This window comes from Patagioenas fasciata, chromosome 36, assembly GCF_037038585.1.
Source record: "Patagioenas fasciata isolate bPatFas1 chromosome 36, bPatFas1.hap1, whole genome shotgun sequence".
In the NCBI taxonomy this organism is placed as follows: Eukaryota; Metazoa; Chordata; class Aves; order Columbiformes; family Columbidae; genus Patagioenas; species Patagioenas fasciata.
Window position 1 is genome coordinate 3,034,060 of NC_092555.1, and position 19,505 is coordinate 3,053,564.

The window sequence follows — 19,505 nt, forward strand, 5'->3', positions numbered from 1 at the left end:
GCCACCCCCCTCTGATTTCCCCCCCCCACAGTTGAGCCCAATTCTGGTGTTTAACCCCCCCTGGGAACTGAGTTCTATGGGGAAACAGGGTCCCCAATTTAGGGGGGGGTCCCACATCCCCATTCTGCCCCACTATGAGGATTTGGGGGCCTCCTCTTACCCATAAACCTCCACAATCCAACCTCTTGGTTGGGAGACCCCTCCCCAAAAATCACACCCATGTTCCACCGGCGTTTTTAAGATAAAAACCGTATTTTTTAATACTTTATCTCTTAAGGAAAGTAATAAATATAATGAATATATCTCAGAACTGCATGGCCGCCTCCAACGTCTCCGAAAGCTTCGTGGCGATTTTATCTGGGGGGGGGGGTGGGGGAAAAGTCTCATTTTAAGGAGGTTTTGGGGGGGATGAGGAGGATTTTGGGGTTCAGGGTAATGAAAAGGGGGGGTATTTTATAGCTCACCTGCTCTTTTTTGCAGCTTTTTCCGCCGTTTGCCGGCGGCGCGCAGCCCCTGGCCCTGGAGCAACGGGGGGAGCGCGGCCACCTCCTCCAAACGGGGGGCGCGGGGTGCGGACCCCTCCTCACCCCCCCCCGGCTTCACCCGGGGCTTCAGCTCCACGGTCACCGCGCCGAGCTGGGGGGGGGATCGGTAATAAACATCACCCCCCCCCCCAAAAACCAGCCATGAATAACCCCCCCCCGGTTTCTTCCTCACCTCCAGGTCGCCATCATCATCCTCCATGGCTGCTTCATCACCCCCATGGGATTCATCATCGCCCCCCCCAGGGATGCAGGGGGACAACGCGATGGCCGCCACAGTCTCTGGGATAGCTATGGGGGGGAAAAGGTGAGTTTGGGGGTTCATAGGGGGGTAAAAAGGGGGTGTCCCCCCCCCCCCAACTCCTTGTTTCTCACCCGCCAGCGCCTCGGCGTCCCCGCGCTCCAGGGCGTCCAGGTCGAGCGCCGGGCCCAGCGCTGGGAGGATTTGGGCTTCCAGCTGCACCCCCTGTGTTTCGGGGGGGTGGGTGTAGTAGGAGATTTTGCCGCTGTTGTGGGGGGGGGAAAGAGGGGGTCAAGGTGTGGGGAGACCCCCCCAAATGATACAGGGTGTGGGGAGACCCCCCTGGACACCCCAAAAGGGGCTCAAGGTGTGGGGAGACCCCCCCAAATGATACAGGGTGTGGGGAGACCCCCCTGGACACCCCAAAAGGGGCTCAAGGTGTGGGGAGACCCCCCAGACACCCCAAGACCCCCCCAAATGATACAGGGTGTGGGGAGACACCTCCAGACACCCCAAAAGAGGTCAAGGTGTGGGGAGACCCCCCAAAAGGGGATCAAGGTGTGGGAGACCCCAAGACCCCCCCAAATGATACAGAGTGTGGGGAGATCCCCCAAAAGGGGATCAAGGTGTGGGGAGACCCCAACACCCCCCCCAAATGATATGGGGTGTGGGGAGACCCCCTCAGACACCCCCAAATGATACAGGGTGTGGGGAGACCCCAAGACCCCCCAAAACAAGGGGCTTAGAGTGTGGGGAGACCCCCCAGTCCCCCCCAGAAAAGGGGGTCAGGGTGTGGGGAGACCCCCTTAAGCCCCCCCAAATGATACAGGGTGTGGGGAGACCCCTTCCAAACCCCCCAAAAGGGGGTCAGAGTACAAGGAAATCCCCCCCCAGCCCCCCAAAAAAGAGGGGGAGGGTCCCCCACCTGGTCCAGTCGCGCAGCAAAGCCACGGCGGCAGCGTGGGGGTCCGGGACCCCCCCAGGCCGGAGCCTCCCCTGTCGCCGCGCCAGGTGGGACAGGAACTGCCGGGGGTCCTCGCACGGGGGGACCCCGTAAATCTCGCTCAGCTGTTTGGGGGGACAATGACACCCCAAAATCAAGGCGGGGGGGGGGGCACACAGGGGCATCCTGCACCCTCCCCGAGCTGCCAAACTTGGGGGGTTCTCCCCACCTGTTTGGGGGGGCAGCGGCGCAGGATGGCGGCGGCGGGGCCCAGGGGGTCCCGCAGCTTTTCGGGGGCCAGGACGCCCCTCAATGGGGTGACGGTGGCGTTTGGGGGGGTCCCCGTTGCCATGACGACGCCGGGACAGTCCAGGAGCTGGATGTGTCGGTCCAGCTGCACCGCCTGCAGGCACCTAAAAGGGGGCGGAGTCAGGGGGTGGGGCCTTAAGCCACGCCCCAGGGGGTGTGGCCTCAAGCCACTCTGCTATAAAGAGGTGGACCCCGATTAAGCTCCACCCACAGTGCATTAAGCCACTCCCCCAGGGGGGTGAGGCCCGATTAAGCCTTGCCCACAGGTGGCTGAAGCCACTCCCCCAGGGGGTGTGGCCTCAAGCCACTCTATAAGGAGGTTGAGCCCTATTAAGCTCCACCCACAGTGCCTGAAGCCACTCCCCCAAGGGGTGTGGCCTAGCAAGCCACTCTACTATAAGGGGGTGGAGCCTGTTTAGCCCCACCCATTGGGCACTAAGCCACCTCCCCAGGGAGTGTGGCCACACCCCACTCTGCTATGAGGGGGTGGAGCCTGATTAAGCTCCACCCACTGGGCACTAAGTCACTCCCTTGGGGGGTGTGGCCACACATCACTCTGCTATAAGGGGGTGGAGCCTGTTTAAGCTCCACCCACTGGGCACAAAGTCACTCCCTTGGGGGTGTGGCCCCACATCACTCTGCTACAAGGAGTGGAGCCTGCTTAAGCTCCACCCACAGGAGGAGTGGGCGTGGCTTACTTGGTGACTCCTGGCATGGCCCCCACCCCGCAGGCTCGGCTGCGCTTGAGGCTGTTGATGAGGCTGCTCTTCCCCACATTGGGGTACCCTGGAGGGGGGGAGGGGGGGGTTAATTAATTAATGACGGGCTCCCCAATATCCCCCCCCCCTTCCCGACCCCCACTCACCCACAACACCCACGGTGATGGTTGTTTTCACCTCCCCGGAGCGGCTGTAGTTGGCCAAGACACGGAGCAAACAGTCGGCGCCCACACAGGCGCCCCCCGCCAACACCTCCTCGGGGGCTGTGGCTGCCGGCAGCCGGCTCTGCTTCTACAAAGGGGGGGTCAGGAGGGTGAGGGGGGGTCCCTACGATCCTTGAACCCCCCCTTTTCAATCACACCCCCTTCTTCTCCCCCCCCAGACCCACCAGGTTGCGGCTCTGCTGCTGCGTGCACGCTTTGAAGGCCACGGTGGGGAACTCGCCTCGCAGGTATTTCAGCCACGCGGCCACCACGTCCCGCGGCACCAGGTCTACGGGGAGGGGGGGACACATAAATAAGGGGGGGGTCTCACCACCCGCACAACCCTGGGGACCCCCCAAAACCTTCCTGCCCCCCCCAGTACCGATTTTATTGAGGACGAGCACCAGGCGCTGGCGGTGGCCGCATTGCCGGACGGCGGCTTCCAGCTGCGGGCTGCGGCAACCCTGGGGGTCCCGGGCGTCCAGCACCTCCAGCACCACGTCGGATGCTGCCAGCACCTGCCAAATAAACGGGGTTCAGTGCGGTGGGAGCCCCCCAAAATTTCTGACCCCCCCCTCAAGGCGCTCACCTTGCGCAGCTCCCGCCCGTAGTGCCGCAGCGAAGCCTCTTCTGGTGCCTCTGCCTGCGGTGCTGCCGCCTCCTGCATGAGACCCCGCGTTATGGGGGCTCCCCTGCTATTTGGGGAGCCCCCCCTCCCAAAGGGAGATCCCCCACCCCAAGGGGGTGTCCCCCTGCTACTTGGGGAGCCCCCCAGCCCAATCCTCCTGCTATTTGGGGAGCCCCCCATCCCAAAGGGGATCCCCCTCCAGCCCAATTCTCCCTGCTATTTGGGGAGCCCCCACTCCCAAAGGGGGATCCCCCCCCAGCTCAATTCTCCCTGCTATTTGGGGAGCCCCCACTCCCAAAGGGGGATTCCCCCCCAGTTCAATTCCCCCTGCTATTTGGGGAGCCCCCCATGCCAAAGGGAGGTCCCCCCTGCTATTTGGGGAGCCCCCCATCCCAAACGGGAGCATCCCCCAGCCCAATTCCCCCTGCTATTTGGGGAGCCCGCCCCACCCCAAAGGGGGATCCCCCCACTATCTGGGGAGCCCCCCCTCCCTCCACCCCAAAGAGGGATCCCCCCTTCTCTTTGGGGAGCCCCCCCAGCCCAATCCCTCTGCTATTTGAGGAGCCCCCCCAGCCCATAGGGAGGTCCCCCCTGCTATTTGGGGAACCCCCCCAGCCCAAATGGGGATCCCTCATCCCAAAGGGGTCCCCCCCACCCCAAAGGGGTGTCCCCCTCTCTTTGGGGAGCCCCCCACCCCAAAGGGGATCCCACCGCCCAAAGGGGGGTCTCCCCATCCCAAAGGGGTGTCCCTCTCTCTTTGGGGAACCCCCAGCCCAAAGGGGGAACCCCCAGCCCAAAGGGGTGTCCCCCTCTCTTTGGGGAGCCCCCCACCCCAAAGCAGTGTCCCCCCTCTCTCTGGGGCCCCCCCCACCTCAAAGGGGGATCACCCCTCTCTATGGGGACCCCACAGCACAAAGGGCGACCCCCCACCCAAAGGTGGATCCCCCCTCTCTTTGGGGAGCCCCCACCCCAAAGGGGGATCCCCCCGCTATTTGTGGAGCCCCCAGCCCAAAGTGGGAGGTCTCCCCATCCCAAAGAGGTGTCCCCCTCTCTTTGGGGTCCCCCTCACCCCAAAGGGGGATCCCCCCTCTCTTTGGGGACCCCCCCTCCCCAAAGAGGTGCATGTCCCCCCTCTCTCTGGGCCCCCTCCCCACCCCAAAGGGGGATCCCTCCTCTCTTTGGGGAGCCCCCAGCCCCAAAGAGGTGCATGTTCCTCCTCTTTCTGGGCTCCCTCCCCACCCCAAAGGGGGATCCCCCCTCTCTTTGGGGACCCCCCCTCCCCAAGAGGTGCATGTCCCCCCTCTCTCTGGGCCCCCTCCCCACCCCAAAGGGGGATCCCCCCTCTCTTTGGGGAGCCCCCAGCCCCAAAGAGGTGCATGTCCCTCCTCTTTCTGGGCTCCCTCCCCACCCCAAAGGGGGATCCCCCCTCTCTTTGGGGAGCCCCCAGCCCCAAAGAGGTGCATGTCCCTCCTCTCTTGGGGGACCCCCCCACCCCAAAGCGGTGTCCCCCCCACCCCAAGGGCCCGCACGTCCCCACCTTGCGCTCGAAGTCCCGCAGCCTGCGCAGCGCGTCCTCCCGCACCCCCTCCAGGCTCCGCCGCCGCTCCAGCGCCGCCTCCCGCGCCGCCTCCCGCCGCCGCTTCACCTCGGCCGCCTGCGGCCACACAGCGTAGTGGGGGGGGGGTGTCCAAAATCTGGGGGGGTCACCCCCAAAATCCCCCCTTTTTGTGGTGGTTCTTACCCTTTTCTGCTTGCTCTCGCTCTGCTGCTGGAGGTGGGCGGCGAAGCGGCCCAGATGGGGCACCCCCGGGTCTTTCTTACCCGCTGCCTTCGTGCGTTTGCCCTGGGCGGGGGGGGGACCCCAAAACTGAGCCGGTACCCCCCACCTGGGCATGGAGGGGGCGGTAATTCCACACCCCCCCCCAGGACTCACCTGGACCCGCTTCCTGCGGGCGGCCTCCACTTGTCGCCCTGCAGAGAAGCGCAGAGTGAAGGGGGGGGTCCCCCAAAGCTTCCCCAGCCCCCCAAAACCCTCCCGGTGCCCCCCCAAGCCCCCCCCGGGACTCACGGGAGCGGGTCATGGCTGCGCGTCCCGCGAACCACTCACGCCGGTGTGCGGGCTTCCGCCTCGCTGCGGCGTCACTTCCGGCACCGTGGTGGTGGTGGGGGGGGGGGGGGGGGGGTGAGGTCTGCCACACCAAATATGGCCGCCGCATTGGCCATAAGGGGCCTGCCCCTCATGCCACACCCAATATGGCCGCCACGCTGTGGTTGGTGCCGCACTCAAGATGGCGGACACGGCATGACCCACCCAAGATGGCCGCCGGGCTGTGGTTGGTACCACACTCAAGATGGCGGACACAGCAGCCGTATTGCCACACTCAAGATGGCCGCCACACCCAAGATGGCGGACCCCTCCCCCCCCCCATTTTCCCGCCACAAACGACCGGAACTGCCCTTACCAAGAGTGCACTTTTTTTATTCTTTTTTAAACCTTTTCTCTCAATTTTGGGGGTGGGGGAGGGGGCTGAACCTCCTCTCATATATAATTTTGGGGGGGGGGGGTCACCCCCATTTCAACATCCCTGTCCCCCCCCAAAAACGAGGCGAAGGGGGTGGGGGGGGGGGGTGTATCTCCCCCTCCAACAGACCAAAAAAAACCAACCAAAAACCCCAGAAAACGAAACAAAACAACAAAAAAAAAGCCAACGAAACCAAAAAATATATATATATATTTATAGAGCCCCTCGGGGGGGGGGGGGTTTTGGGGTGTCCCCCCCCTAGGCCAGCCCGAAGCCCTCGGAACACTCCTGGATGGCCAGCAGCAGCATGTGCCGCAGCTTCTCGTAGCTCTCGTAGGCCGGCAGGTCCAGCTGGTTGAAGCTGGGGGGACATGGGGACACGGGGGGACACGGGGGGGGACACGGGGGTCACCTGGGGTCACCTGGAGCACTGGCACCCCCCACCCTGGGTGTCCCACCCAGCCCAAGGTGTCTGGTTGGGCTGGGGGTGTCGGCGTCGCTGTGGTTGTTGGTGAGGTGTTCAGGCGTGGAGCTGTGTCCCCATGTCCCTGTGTCCCCATGTCCTCGGTGCCACCTCACCTGTGTCCCCATGTCCCTGTGTCCCCATGTCCCTGGTGCCACCTCACCTGTGTCCCCATGTCCCTGTGTCCCCATGTCCTCGGTGCCACCTCACCTGTGTCCCCATGTCCTCGGTGCCACCTCACCTGTGTCCCCGTGTCCCTGTGTCCCCATGTCCCCAGTGCCACCTCACCTGTGTCCCCATGTCCCTGTGTCCCCGTGTCCCTGTGTCCCCATGTCCCTGGTGCCACCTCACCTGTGTCCCCTGAGTGTGACCTCACCTGTGTCCTCATGTCCCTGTGTCCCCATGTCCCTGGTGCCACCTCACCGGTGTCCCCATGTCCCTGGGTCTCCATGTCCCCAGTGCCACCTCACCTGTGTGCCCATGTCCCTGTGTCCCCATGTCCTCGGTGCCACCTCACCTGTGTCCCCATGTCCCTGTGTCCCCATGTCCCCGGTGCCACCTCACCTGTGTCCCCATGTCCCTGTGTCCCCATGTCCCCAGTGCCACCTCACCTGTGTCCCCATGTCCCTGTGTCCCCATGTCCTCAGTGCCACCTCACCTGTGTCCCCATGTCCCTGTGTCCCCGTGTCCCTGTGTCCCCATGTCCCTGGTGCCACCTCACCTGTGTCCCCATGTCCCTGTGTCCCCGTGTCCCTGTGTCCCCATGTCCTCGGTGCCACCTCACCTGTGTCCCCATGTCCCTGTGTCCCCATGTGCCTGGTGCCACCTCACCTGTGTCCCCATGTCCCTGTGTCCCCATGTCCCCGGTGCCACCTCACCTGTGTCCCCATGTCCCTGTGTCCCCATGTCCCTGTGTCCCCATGTGCCTGGTGCCACCTCACCTGTGTCCCCATGTCCCTGTGTCCCCATGTCCCCGGTGCCACCTCACCTGTGTCCCCATGTCCCTGTGTCCCCATGTCCCTGTGTCCCCATGTGCCTGGTGCCACCTCACCTGTGTCCCCATGTCCCCAGTGCCACCTCACCTGTGTCCTCATGTCCTTGTGTCCCCATGTCCCCAGTGCCACCTCACCTGTGTCCCCATGTCCCTGTGTCCCCATGTCCTCAGTGCCACCTCACCTGTGTCCCCATGTCCCTGTGTCCCCATGTCCCTGGTGCCACCTCACCTGTGTCCCCGTGTCCCTGTGTCCCCATGTCCCCAGTGCCACCTCACCTGTGTGCCCATGTCCCTGTGTCCCCATGTCCTCGGTGCCACCTCACCTGTGTCCCCATGTCCCTGTGTCCCCATGTCCCCGGTGCCACCTCACCTGTGTCCTCATGTCCCTGTGTCCCCATGTCCCCAGTGCCACCTCACCTGTGTCCTCATGTCCTTGTGTCCCCATGTCTCCAGTGCCACCTCACCTGTGTCCCCATGTCCCTGTGTCCCCATGTCCCTGGTGCCACCTCACCTGTGTCCCCATGTCCCTGGGTCCCCATGTCCCCCCAGTGCCACCTCACCTGTGTCCCCATGTCCCTGGTGCCACCTCACCTGTGTCCCCATGTCCCTGTGTCCCCATGTCCCTGTGTCCCCATGTCCCTGGTGCCACCTCACCTGTGTCCCCATGTCCCTGTGTCCCCGTGTCCCTGTGTCCCCATGTCCCCGGTGCCACCTCACCTGTGTCCCCTGAGTGTGACCTCACCGGTGTCCCCATGTCCCTGGGTCCCCATGTCTCTGTGTCCCCATGTCCTCGGTGCCACCTCACCTGTGTCCCCTGAGTGTGACCTCACCGGTGTCCCCATGTCCCTGGGTCCCCATGTCTCTGTGTCCCCATGTCCCCCCAGTGCCACCTCACCTGTGTCCCCATGTCTCTGTGTCCCCATGTCCCCAGTGCCACCTCACCTGTGTCCCCATGTCCTCCCAGTGCCACCTCACCTGTGTCTCCATGTCCCCCCAGTGCCACCTCACCTGTGTCCCCATGTCCCTGGGTCCCCATGTTCCCCCGGTGCCACCTCACCTGTGTCCCCATGTCCTCAGTGCCACCTCACCTGTGCCTCCTGGTGTCCCCCCAGTGCCACCTCACCTGTGTCCCAAGTCCCCAGGTCCCACCCTTGTGTCCCTTGTCCTGTGTTGCCATCTTTGTCCCCATGTCCCCCAGCACCACTTCACTTCTGTCCCCACGTCCTCGTGCCCCCACTTCACCCTCTTGTGTCCCCATCCCCCCCCAGCACCCTGTCCCCAATGTCCCCATAGCAGGGCAGGGCAAGTGGTCTTGGAGCCATCGTCCCCCTGGATCCCGCCCTTGTCTCCCCCATTCCCCGTGTCCCCCTGGGTCCCTGTGTCCCCATCACGTCCCCAATGTCCCCACATCCCCCTGGTGTCCCCATGTCCCCAGTGTCCCCGTACCAGGGGAGGGCAAGTGGTCTTGGAGCCATCGTCCCACTGGATCCCGCCCTTGTCTCCCCCATTCCCCATGTCCCTGGTGTCCCCATGTCCCCACCATGTCCCCCTATGTCCCCACATCCCCCTGGTGTCCCCACGTCCCCAGTGTCCCCCGTGTCCCCACATCCCCCTGGTGTCCCCATGTCCTCATACCAGGGGAGGGCAAGTGGTCTTGGAGCCATTGTCCCACTGGATCCCGCCCTTGTCTCCCCCATTCCCCATGTCCCCCTGGGTCCCCATGTCCCCAACCATGTCCCCCGTGTCCCCACATCCCCCTGGTGTCCCCATGTCCCCATAGCAGGGGAGGGCAAGTGGTCTTGGAGCCATCGTCCCCCTGGATCCCGCCCTTGTCTCCCCCATTCCCCGTGTCCCCATGGGTCCCTGTGTCCCCATCACGTCCCCAATGTCCCCACATCCTCCTGGTGTCCCCATGTCCCCAGTGTCCCCGTACCAGGGGAGGGCAAGTGGTCTTGGAGCCATCGTCCCACTGGATCCCGCCCTTGTCTCCCCCATTCCCCGTGTCCCTGGTGTCCCCATGTTCCCACCATGTCCCCCTATGTCCCCACATCCCCCTGGTGTCCCCACGTCCCCAGTGTCCCCCGTGTCCCCACATCCCCCTGGTGTCCCCATGTCCCCATAGCAGGAGAGGGCAAGTGGTCTTGGAGCCATCGTCCCCCTGGATCCCGCCCTTGTCTCCCCCATTCCCCGTGTCCCCCTGGGTCCCCATGTCCCCAACCATGTCCCCCGTGTCCCCACATCCCCCTGGTGTCCCCATGTCCCCATAGCAGGGGAGGGCAAGTGGTCTTGGAGCCATCGTCCCCCTGGATCCCGCCCTTGTCTCCCCCATTCCCCGTGTCCCCCTGGGTCCCTGTGTCCCCATCACGTCCCCAGTGTCCCCACATCCTCCTGGTGTCCCCATGTCCCCAGTGTCCCCGTACCAGGGGAGGGCAAGTGGTCTTGGAGCCATCGTCCCACTGGATCCCGCCCTTGTCTCCCCCATTCCCCATGTCCCTGGTGTCCCCATGTCCCCACCATGTCCCCCTATGTCCCCACATCCCCGTGGTGTCCCCACGTCCCCAGTGTCCCCCGTGTCCCCACATCCCCCTGGTGTCCCCATGTCCCCATAGCAGGGGAGGGCAAGTGGTCTTGGAGCCATCGTCCCCCTGGATCCCGCCCTTGTCTCCCCCATTCCCCGTGTCCCCCTGGGTCCCTGTGTCCCCACCACGTCCCCAATGTCCCCAGTGTCCCCTACCACGTGTGCGCGGAGGGCAGGCGGTCGGTGGATCGATCGTCCCGGTGGATCTGGAACTTCTGGATGCCGTTCATCCCCTCCAGGGCTGCGAATCCCTGCAGCGGCACCTTGGACGTCCCCGTCACGAACTGCAGGAACTTGGCCCGGTCCGCCTGGTCGAACGACCTCAGCGCCCTCCAGAACCACTGGATCTGCGGTACGACACCCCCGTTAACCCCCCGAAACCTCACACGGGAGATGCTCCACTCCCTTTATCATCTTCGATGCCCCTGCGCTGGACCCTCCCCAGCATTTCCCTGTCCTTCTGGAACTGAGGGGTGGACCCAGCTGGTCTCCCATCCAAGCGCTGACCGGGCCCGACCCTGCTTAGCTTCCCAGACCAGGTGTGCTCAGGGGGCTGTGGCTGTGGATCTAAAAGGTCTCCCATCCAAGCACTGACCGGGCCCGACCCTGCTTAGCTTCCCAGATCGCATGAGATGGGGCGTTCTCAGGGTGGTATAGCTGCATATATTATATACATATATATATCTATATGTTTCCCAAGTCTATCCTGATAGTATCCGAACTAAACCCTTTATTCAAGGGCAGAGCAGAGGGGCAGGAGAACCTCTCTGGACCCAGCGGGTCTCCCATCCAAGCGCTGACCGGGCCCGACCCTGCTTAGCTTCCCAGACCAGGTGTGCTCAGGGTGCTATGGCTGTGGATCCACAAGGTCTCCCATCCAAGCACTGACCGGGCCCGACCCTGCTTAGCTTCCCAGATTGCATGAGATGGGGCGTTCTCAGGGTGGTATAGCTGCATATATTATATACATATATATATATATATATATATGTTTCCCAAGTCTATCCTGATAGTATCCAAACTAAACCCTTTATTCAAGGGCAGAGCAGAGGGGCAGGAGAACCTCTCTGGACCCAGCTGGTCTCCCATCCAAGCGCTGACCGGGCCCGACCCTGCTTAGCTTCCCAGATCGCATGAGATGGGGCGTTCTCAGGGTGGTATAGCTGCATATATTATATATATATATGTTTCCCAAGTCTATCCTGATAGTATCCAAACTAAACCCTTTATTCAAGGGCAGAGCAGAGGGGCAGGAGAACCTCTCTGACCCACTGACCACCCCCTTCTAACCCACCCCAGGTCCCATTGGCTTCCTGGCCACAAGGGCCCAGTGCTGGCTCATGCTCACCCTGCTGTCCCCAGGCCCCCCAGCTCCCTTTCCCCTACGCTGCTCTCCAACACCTCATTCCCCAACTTACACTGGAACCTGGGCTTGTTCCTGCCCACCACTCTCTGGCTTCTCTCCTTAAGCCAGTTTGCAACCCACCTCACTACCCTATGGGTTTTTTGGGGAGGGGGGGAAACCACACCTGGATGGAGTTGCCCTGGTACTTGTGGTACTCGGTGTTGGCTTTGAGGTCGTCGATGTCGATGGTGGGCAAACCCGAGATGAGCAGCTCCAGCTCTTGCTCCGTGAAGATGGAGATGAGCCGTTTGGGGATAATCTCATAGAACCCCTCCAAAAAGGCCGCCAACTGTTTCCGGATGGCTCCTGGTAGGGTTTGAGGGGGTTAGGAGGGTTTTGGGGACCCCCCCAAAGCCCCCCCGGGGGTGCTCACCGGTCATGCGCATCTGGCACACGAGGTGCACGTACTCCTTCTTGTTCTCCTCCGTCACCAGCACGTTGGCCCCGTTGGGCTTCAGGTCTCGCACCTCGCACACCCCAAATTCCTGCACCTGGGGGGGGAAACGGGGGGGTCAGGAGGATACAGGGGACACCCCCAAACCAGGCACTGTGGGACACAGGGGATGCCCCCAGGACTTGGGGACATCCCTGGGACACAGGGGACACCCCCAAACCAGAAGGACATTGTAGGATACAGGGGACACCCCCAGGGACACCCCCAAACCAGGAGGACATTGTGGGACACAGGGGACACCCCCAGGGACACCCCCAAACCAGGAGGACATTGTAGGATACAGGGGACACCCCCAGGGACACCCCCAAACCAGGAGGACATTGTGGGACACAGGGGACACCCCCAGGGACACCCCCAAACCAGGAGGACACTGTGGGACAGAGGGGATGCCCCCAGGACTTGGGGACATCCCTGGGATACAGGGGACACCCCCAAACCAGGAGGACACTGTGGGACACAGGGGACACCCCCAGGGACACCCCCAAACCAGGAGGACACTGTGGGACACAGGGGACACCCCCAGGGACACCCCCAAACCAGGAGGACACTGTGGGACACAGGGGACACCCCCAGCGACTTGGGGACACCCCCAGGGACAGTGGGGACACCGGGACTCCCCAGGGACTTGGGGACACCCCCAAACCAGGAGGACATTGTGGGACACAGGGGACACCCCTAGGGACTTGGGGACACCCCTGGGACTTGGGGACATCCCCAGTGACAGAGAGGACACCGCGACACCCCCAGGGACTTGGGGACACCCCCAATGACAGAGGGGACACAGGGACACCCCTAGGGACTTGGGGACACCCCTGGGATTGGGGACACCCCCAGTGACAGAGGGGACACTGGGACACCCCCAGGGACTTGAGGACACCCCTGGGACTTGGGGACACCCCCAGTGACAGAGGGGACACAGGGACACCCCTAGGGACTTGAGGACACCCCTGGGATTGGGGACACCCCCAGTGACAGAGGGGACACTGGGACACCCCCAGGGACTTGAGGACACCCCTGGGACTTGAGGACACCCCTAGGGACTTGGGGACACCCCCAGTGACAAAGAGGACACCGGGACACCCCTAGGGACTTGGGGACACCCCCAGTGACAGAGGGGACACTGGGACACCCCCAGAGACTTGGGGACACCTCCAGGGACTTGAGGACACCCCCAGGGACTTGGGGACACCCCCAGTGACAAAGAGGACACTGGGACACCCCTAGGGACTTGGGGACACCCCCAGTGACAGAGGACACCGGGACACCCTTAGGGACTTGGGGACACCCCTGGGACTTGGGGACACCCCCAGGGACTTAGGGACACCCCCAGTGACAAAGAGGACACCGGGACACCCTTAGGGACTTGGGGACACCCCTGGGACTTGGGGACACCCCCAGGGACTTGAGGACACCCCCAGGGACTTGGGGACACCCCCAGTGACAAAGTGGACACCGGGACACCCCTAGGGACTTGGGGACACCCCCGGTGACAGAGGGGACACCGGGACACCCCCAGGGACTTGAGGACACCCCTGGGACTTGAGGACACCCCTAAGGACTTGGGGACACCCCCAGTGACAGAGGGGACACTGGGACACCCCCAGAGACTTGGGGACACCCCCAGGGACTTGAGGACACCCCCAGGGACTTAGGGACACCCCCAGTGACAAAGAGGACACTGGGACACCCCTAGGGACTTGGGGACACCCCCAGTGACAAAGAGGACACCGGGACACCCCTAGGGACTTGGGGACACCCCCAGGGACTTGAGGACACCCCCAGGGACTTGGGGACACCCCCAGTGACAAAGAGGACACCGGGACACCCCTAGGGACTTGGGGACACCCCCAGTGACAGAGGACACCGGGACACCCTTAGGGACTTGGGGACACCCCTGGGACTTGGGGACACCCCCAGGGACTTAGGGACACCCCCAGTGACAAAGAGGACACTGGGACACCCTTAGGGACTTGGGGACACCCCTGGGACTTGGGGACACCCCCAGGGACTTGAGGACACCCCCAGGGACTTGGGGACACCCCCAGTGACAAAGTGGACACCGGGACACCCTTAGGGACTTGGGGCCACCCCCAGTGACCCCCCCCGAGCACGTGGGGTGCAGGAGGACCCCACCACCTCATTTTGGGGGTGTCCGGGGGGGGGTGACAGTCACCTCGGTGCTGAAGGTGAGGTCGTAGCCCAGGGTGGAGACGTCGTTCTCCAACAGGTACACCAGCCCCTGGTAGAAGTGATAATCCTCGCTCTCCATGTCCGTGTACCTGCGGGGGGGGCGTACGGGGGGGTCAGCACCCCCAAACGGGGCCTTGCACCCCAAAAACGGGGAGGCTGGGCCCCAAAAATGGGGGGGCTGGGTGTAAAATGGGGGGTTTTCCAGCCCAAAAAGGGGCTTTGGAACAGCCTGACGGGGGTTTGAAGGCACACAAAGTGGGGCTGAAGTTTAGAGGGGGGGTCAGCAGCCCAAAAAAGGGGGTTCAGCAACCCAAAAATGGGGTTTCTGCCCCAAAAAGGGGGTTCAACAACCACATGATGAGGGTGCTACACCCCATAAGGTGGTTCTGCCCCCCAAAAAGGGGGTTTAATGTCCCAAAAAGGGGGTTTTACACCCCAAAAAGGGGGTTCAACAACAACATGATGAGGGTGCTACACCCCATAAGGTGGTTCTGCCCCCCAAAAAGGGGGTTTAATGTCCCAAAAAGGGGGTTTTACACCCCAAAAAGGGGGTTCAACAACCACATGATGAGGGTGCTACACCCCATAAGGTGGTTCTGCCCCCCAAAAAGGGGGTTTAATGTCCCAAAAAGGGGGTTTTACACCCCAAAAAGGGGGTTCAACAACCACATGATGAGGGTGCTACACCCCATAAGGTGGTTCTGCCCCCCAAAAAGGGGGTTTAATGTCCCAAAAAGGGGGTTTTACACCCCAAAAAGGGGGTTCAACAACCACATGATGAGGGTGCTACACCCCATAAGGTGGTTCTGCCCCCCAAAAAGGGGGCTTAATGTCCCAAAAAGGGGGTTTTACACCCCAAAAAGGGGGTTCAACAACCACATGATGAGGGTGCTACACCCCATAAGGTGGTTCTGCCCCCCCAAAATGGGGCTTAATGTCCCAAAAAGGGGGTTTTACACCCCAAAAAGGGGGTTCAACAACCACATGATGAGGGTGCTACACCCCATAAGGTGGTTCTGCCCCCCAAAAAGGGGGTTTAATGTCCCAAAAAGGGGGTTTTACACCCCAAAAAGGGGGTTCAACAACCACATGATGAGGGTGCTACACCCCATAAGGTGGTTCTGCCCCCCAAAAAGGGGGTTTAATGTCCCAAAAAGGGGGTTTTACACCCCAAAAAGGGGGTTCAACAACCACATGATGAGGGTGCTACACCCCATAAGGTGGTTCTGCCCCCCAAAAAGGGGGCTTAATGTCCCAAAAAGGGGGTTTTACACCCCAAAAAGGGGGTTCAACAACCACATGATGAGGGTGCTACACCCCATAAGGTGGTTCTGCCCCCCAAAAAAGGGGTTTAATGTCCCAAAAAGGGGGTTTTACACCCCAAAAAGGGGGTTTTACACCCCAAAAAGGGGGTTTGACACCCCATAAGACTCTTTCAACCCCTATGGCCGCATCCTACACCCCACACACGTTGTTCTGTCCCCCAAAGAAGGGGCTTTTACACCCAGAAAAGAGGGTTTTACACCCCAAAAAGGGGCTTTTACACCCCAAAAAGTGTGTTGAACACCCCATGGCTTCCTCCTACACCCCATGAGTGTCATTCTGCCCCCCAAAAAGGGGGTTTCATGCCCCAAAAAGGGGGTTTTACACCCCAAAAAGTGTGTTGAACACCCCATGGCTTCCTCCTACACCCCATGAGTGTCATTCTGCCCCCCAAAAAGGGGGTTTCATGCCCCAAAAAGGGGGTTTTACACCCCAAAAAGTGTGTTGAACACCCCACGGCTTCCTCCTACACCCCATGAGTGTCATTCTGCCCCCCAAAAAGGGGGTTTCATGCCCCAAAAAGGGGGTTTTACACCCCAAAAAGTATGTTGAACACCCCATGGCTTCCTCCTCCACCCCACCCACGTCGTTCTGCCCCCCAAAAAGGGGGTTTCATGCCCCAAAAAGGGGGTTTTACACCCCAAAAAGTGTGTCGAACACCCCATGGCTTCCTCCTACACCCCATGAGTGTCATTCTGCCCCCCAAAAAGGGGCTTTTACACCCAGAAAAGGGGGTTTTACACCCAGAAAAGGGGATTTTACACCCCAAAAAGTGTGTTGAACACCCCATGGCTTCCTCCTACACCCCATGAGTGTCATTCTGCCCCCCAAAAAGGGGGTTTCATGCCCCAAAAAGGGGGTTTTACACCCCAAAAAGTGTGTTGAACACCCCATGGCTTCCTCCTCCACCCCACCCACGTCGTTCTGCCCCCCAGTCCGGGTGTTTTCGGGCCCTTACCGCACCGACTTGCCCAGGATGTGCTTGTAGAAGGAGCGGGTGAAGTAGCACTCGAGCAGGCGGTTGTCGTACACGGCCTTGGCCACGATGCGCCCCACGAACTTGAAGTAGCTGAGGTGGTTGGGGTTGCAGTGGGACGAGGGGTTGATGGTGTAGGTGACGCGGTCGCCGGGTGACGTGCGGAACAGCGCGTACATGGGGTTGAACATCTCCCGGGAGATGATCATGTACCACTCGCGCAGCAAACCCCCCGCGTCCTGCCCCTCCTCGCCTTCAAACACGATGTACCTGGGGGGGGAAACATAATGGGGGGGTTTGGGGGGGTTTTGGGGGGATGGGAGGTGTCTATGGGGTGTTTTTGGGGGTGTTTTTGGGGGATAGGAGGTGTCTATGGGGTGTTTAGGGGGTGGTAAGGGAGTTTGGGGGGGATAAGAGGTGTCTAGGGGGTGTTTTTGGGGGGGATAGGAGGTATCTGGGGGGTGTCTAGGGGGGGTTTTTGGGGTGTTGAGGAGGTTTGGGGGGGATAGGAGGTATCTTAAGGGGCTTTTTGGGGGGATAGGAGGTGTCTGGGGGTGTTTTTGGGGGTGTTTTTGGGGGATAGGAGGTGTCTATGGGGTGTTTAGGGGGGTGGTAAGGGAGTTTGGGGGGGATAAGAGGTGTCTAAGGGGGGTTTTTGGGGGGATAGGAGGTATCTGGGGGGCGTCTAGGGGGGGTTTTTGGGGTGTTGAGGAGGTTTGGGGGGGACAGGAGGTGTCTGGGGGGGTTTTGGGGAGATAGGAGGTGTCTATGGGGTGTTTAGGGGGTGGTAAGGGAGTTTGGGGGGGATAAGAGGTGTCTAGGGGGGGTTTTTGGGGGGGATAGGAGGTATCTGGGGGGTGTCTAGGGGGGGTTTTTGGGGTGTTGAGGAGGTTTGGGGGGGACAGGAGGTGTCTGGGGGGGTTTTGGGGGGATAGGAGGTGTCTATGGGGTGTTTAGAGGGGTGGTAAGGGAGTTTGGGGGGGATAAGAGGTGTCTAGGGGGGGTTTTTGGGGGGGATAGGAGGTATCTGGGGGGTGTCTGGGGGGGGGTTTTGGGGTGTTGAGGAGGTTTGGGGGGGATAGGAGGTATCTTAAGGGGCTTTTTGGGGGGATAGGAGCTGTCTGGGGGTGTTTTTGGGGGTGTTTTTGGGGGATAGGAGGTGTCTATGGGGTGTTTAGGGGGTGGTAAGGGAGTTTGGGGGGGATAAGAGGTGTCTAGGGGGGGTTTTTGGGGGGGATAGGAGGTATCTGGGGGGCGTCTAGGGGGGGTTTTTGGGGTGTTGAGGAGGTTTGGGGGGGACAGGAGGTGTCTGGGGGGGTTTTGGGGGGATAGGAGGTGTCTATGGGGTGTTTAGGGGGGTGGTAAGGGAGTTTGGGGGGGATAAGAGGTGTCTAAGGGGGGTTTTTGGGGGGATAGGAGGTATCTGGGGGGTGTCTAGGGGGGGTTTTTGGGGTGTTGAGGAGGTTTGGGGGGGATAGGAGGTGTCTGGGGGGGTTTTGGGGGGATAGGAGGTGTCTGGGGGTATTTTTGGGGGTGTTTTTGGGGGATAGGAGGTGTCTATGGGGTGTTTAGGGGGGTGGTAAGGGAGTTTGGGGGGGATAAGAGGTGTCTAAGGGGGGTTTTTGGGGGGCATAGGAGGTATCTGGGGGGTGTCTAGGGGGGGTTTTTGGGGTGTTGAGGAGGTTTGGGGGGGACAGGAGGTGTCTGGGGGGGATTTTGGGGGGATAGGAGGTGTCTAAAGGGGCTTTTTGGGGGGATAGGAGGTGTCTGGGGGTGTTTTTGGGGGTGTTTTTGGGGGATAGGAGGTGTCTATGGGGTGTATAGGGGGTGGTAAGGGAGTTTGGGGGGGATAAGAGATGTCTGGGGGGGTTTTTGGGGGGGATAGGAGGTATCTGGGGGGTGTCTAGGGGGGGTTTTTGGGGTGTTGAGGAGGTTTGGGGGGGACAGGAGGTGTCTGGGGGGGTTTTGGGGGGATAGGAGGTGTCTATGGGGTGTTTAGGGGGTGGTAAGGGAGTTTGGGGGGGATAAGAGGTGTCTAGGGGGGGTTTTGGAGGGGATAGGAGGTATCTGGGGGGTGTCTGGGGGGGGTTTTTGGGGTGTTGAGGAGGTTTGGGGGGGATAGGAGGTATCTTAAGGGGCTTTTTGGGGGGATAGGAGGTGTCTGGGGGTGTTTTTGGGGGTGTTTTTGGGGGATAGGAGGTGTCTATGGGGTGTTTAGGGGGGTGGTAAGGGAGTTTGGGGGGGATAAGAGATGTCTGGGGGGGTTTTTGGGGGGGATAGGAGGTATCTGGGGGGCGTCTAGGGGGGGTTTTTGGGGTGTTGAGGAGGTTTGGGGGGGACAGGAGGTGTCTGGGGGGGTTTTGGGGGGATAGGAGGTGTCTATGGGGTGTTTAGAGGGGTGTTAAGGGAGTTTGGGGGGGATAAGAGGTGTCTAAGGGGGGTTTTTGGGGGGATAGGAGGTATCTGGGGGGCGTCTAGGGGGGGGTTTTGGGGTGTTGAGGAGGTTTGGGGGGGATAGGAGGTGTCTAGGGGGGCTTTTTGAGGGGACAGGAGGTGTCTGGGGGTGTTTTTGGGGGTGTTTTTGGGGGATAGGAGGTGTCTATGGGGTGTTTAGGGGGTGGTAAGGGAGTTTGGGGGGGATAAGAGATGTCTGGGGGGGTTTTTGGGGGGATAGGAGGTATCTGGGGGGCGTCTAGGGGGGGTTTTTGGGGTGTTGAGGAGGTTTGGGGGGGACAGGAGGTGTCTGGGGGGGTTTTGGGGGGATAGGAGGTGTCTATGGGGTGTTTAGAGGGGTGTTAAGGGAGTTTGGGGGGATAAGAGGTGTCTAGGGGGGGTTTTGGAGGGGATAGGAGGTATCTGGGGGGTGTCTAGGGGGTGTTTTTGGGGGGGATAGGAGGTATCTGGGGGGCGTCTAGGGGGGGTTTTTGGGGTGTTGAGGAGGTTTGGGGGGGATAGGAGGTATCTTAAGGGGCTTTTTGGGGGGATAGGAGGTGTCTGGGGGTGTTTTTGGGGGTG

General features: G+C 61.4%; 2 protein-coding genes across 5 annotated transcripts in view; both read right to left on the reverse strand.

The window, feature by feature from the left end:
- Positions 1-233: 233 nt before the first annotated feature.
- On the reverse strand, positions 234-5,736 carry GNL3L (G protein nucleolar 3 like). The gene is made up of 15 exons (XM_071801259.1): positions 5,654-5,736; positions 5,519-5,556; positions 5,327-5,428; positions 5,123-5,239; positions 3,547-3,618; positions 3,340-3,475; positions 3,143-3,246; positions 2,901-3,045; positions 2,734-2,821; positions 1,956-2,139; positions 1,709-1,851; positions 918-1,048; positions 718-833; positions 465-636; positions 234-357 (listed from the first exon to the last, which is right to left on the reverse strand). Exons 1-15 carry the CDS (start codon positions 5,664-5,666, stop codon positions 305-307), a joined length of 1,614 nt encoding a protein of 537 aa, XP_071657360.1. The 5' UTR covers positions 5,667-5,736; the 3' UTR covers positions 234-304.
- Positions 5,737-6,296: 560 nt separating this feature from the next.
- The window catches only part of HUWE1 (HECT, UBA and WWE domain containing E3 ubiquitin protein ligase 1), a 104,831-nt gene continuing 91,622 nt past the window's right edge, over positions 6,297-19,505 (reverse strand). For all 4 annotated transcript variants that reach the window (XM_071801246.1, XM_071801243.1, XM_071801244.1 and 1 more), the window contains 6 exons: positions 16,473-16,760; positions 14,175-14,280; positions 11,921-12,038; positions 11,672-11,853; positions 10,299-10,489; positions 6,297-6,468 (listed from right to left, as the gene is read on the reverse strand). In XM_071801246.1, the coding sequence (XP_071657347.1) occupies positions 6,366-6,468; positions 10,299-10,489; positions 11,672-11,853; positions 11,921-12,038; positions 14,175-14,280; positions 16,473-16,760 (988 nt within the window). In that variant the 3' untranslated portion in view covers positions 6,297-6,365. The remainder of the gene's footprint in view (positions 6,469-10,298; positions 10,490-11,671; positions 11,854-11,920; positions 12,039-14,174; positions 14,281-16,472; positions 16,761-19,505) is intronic.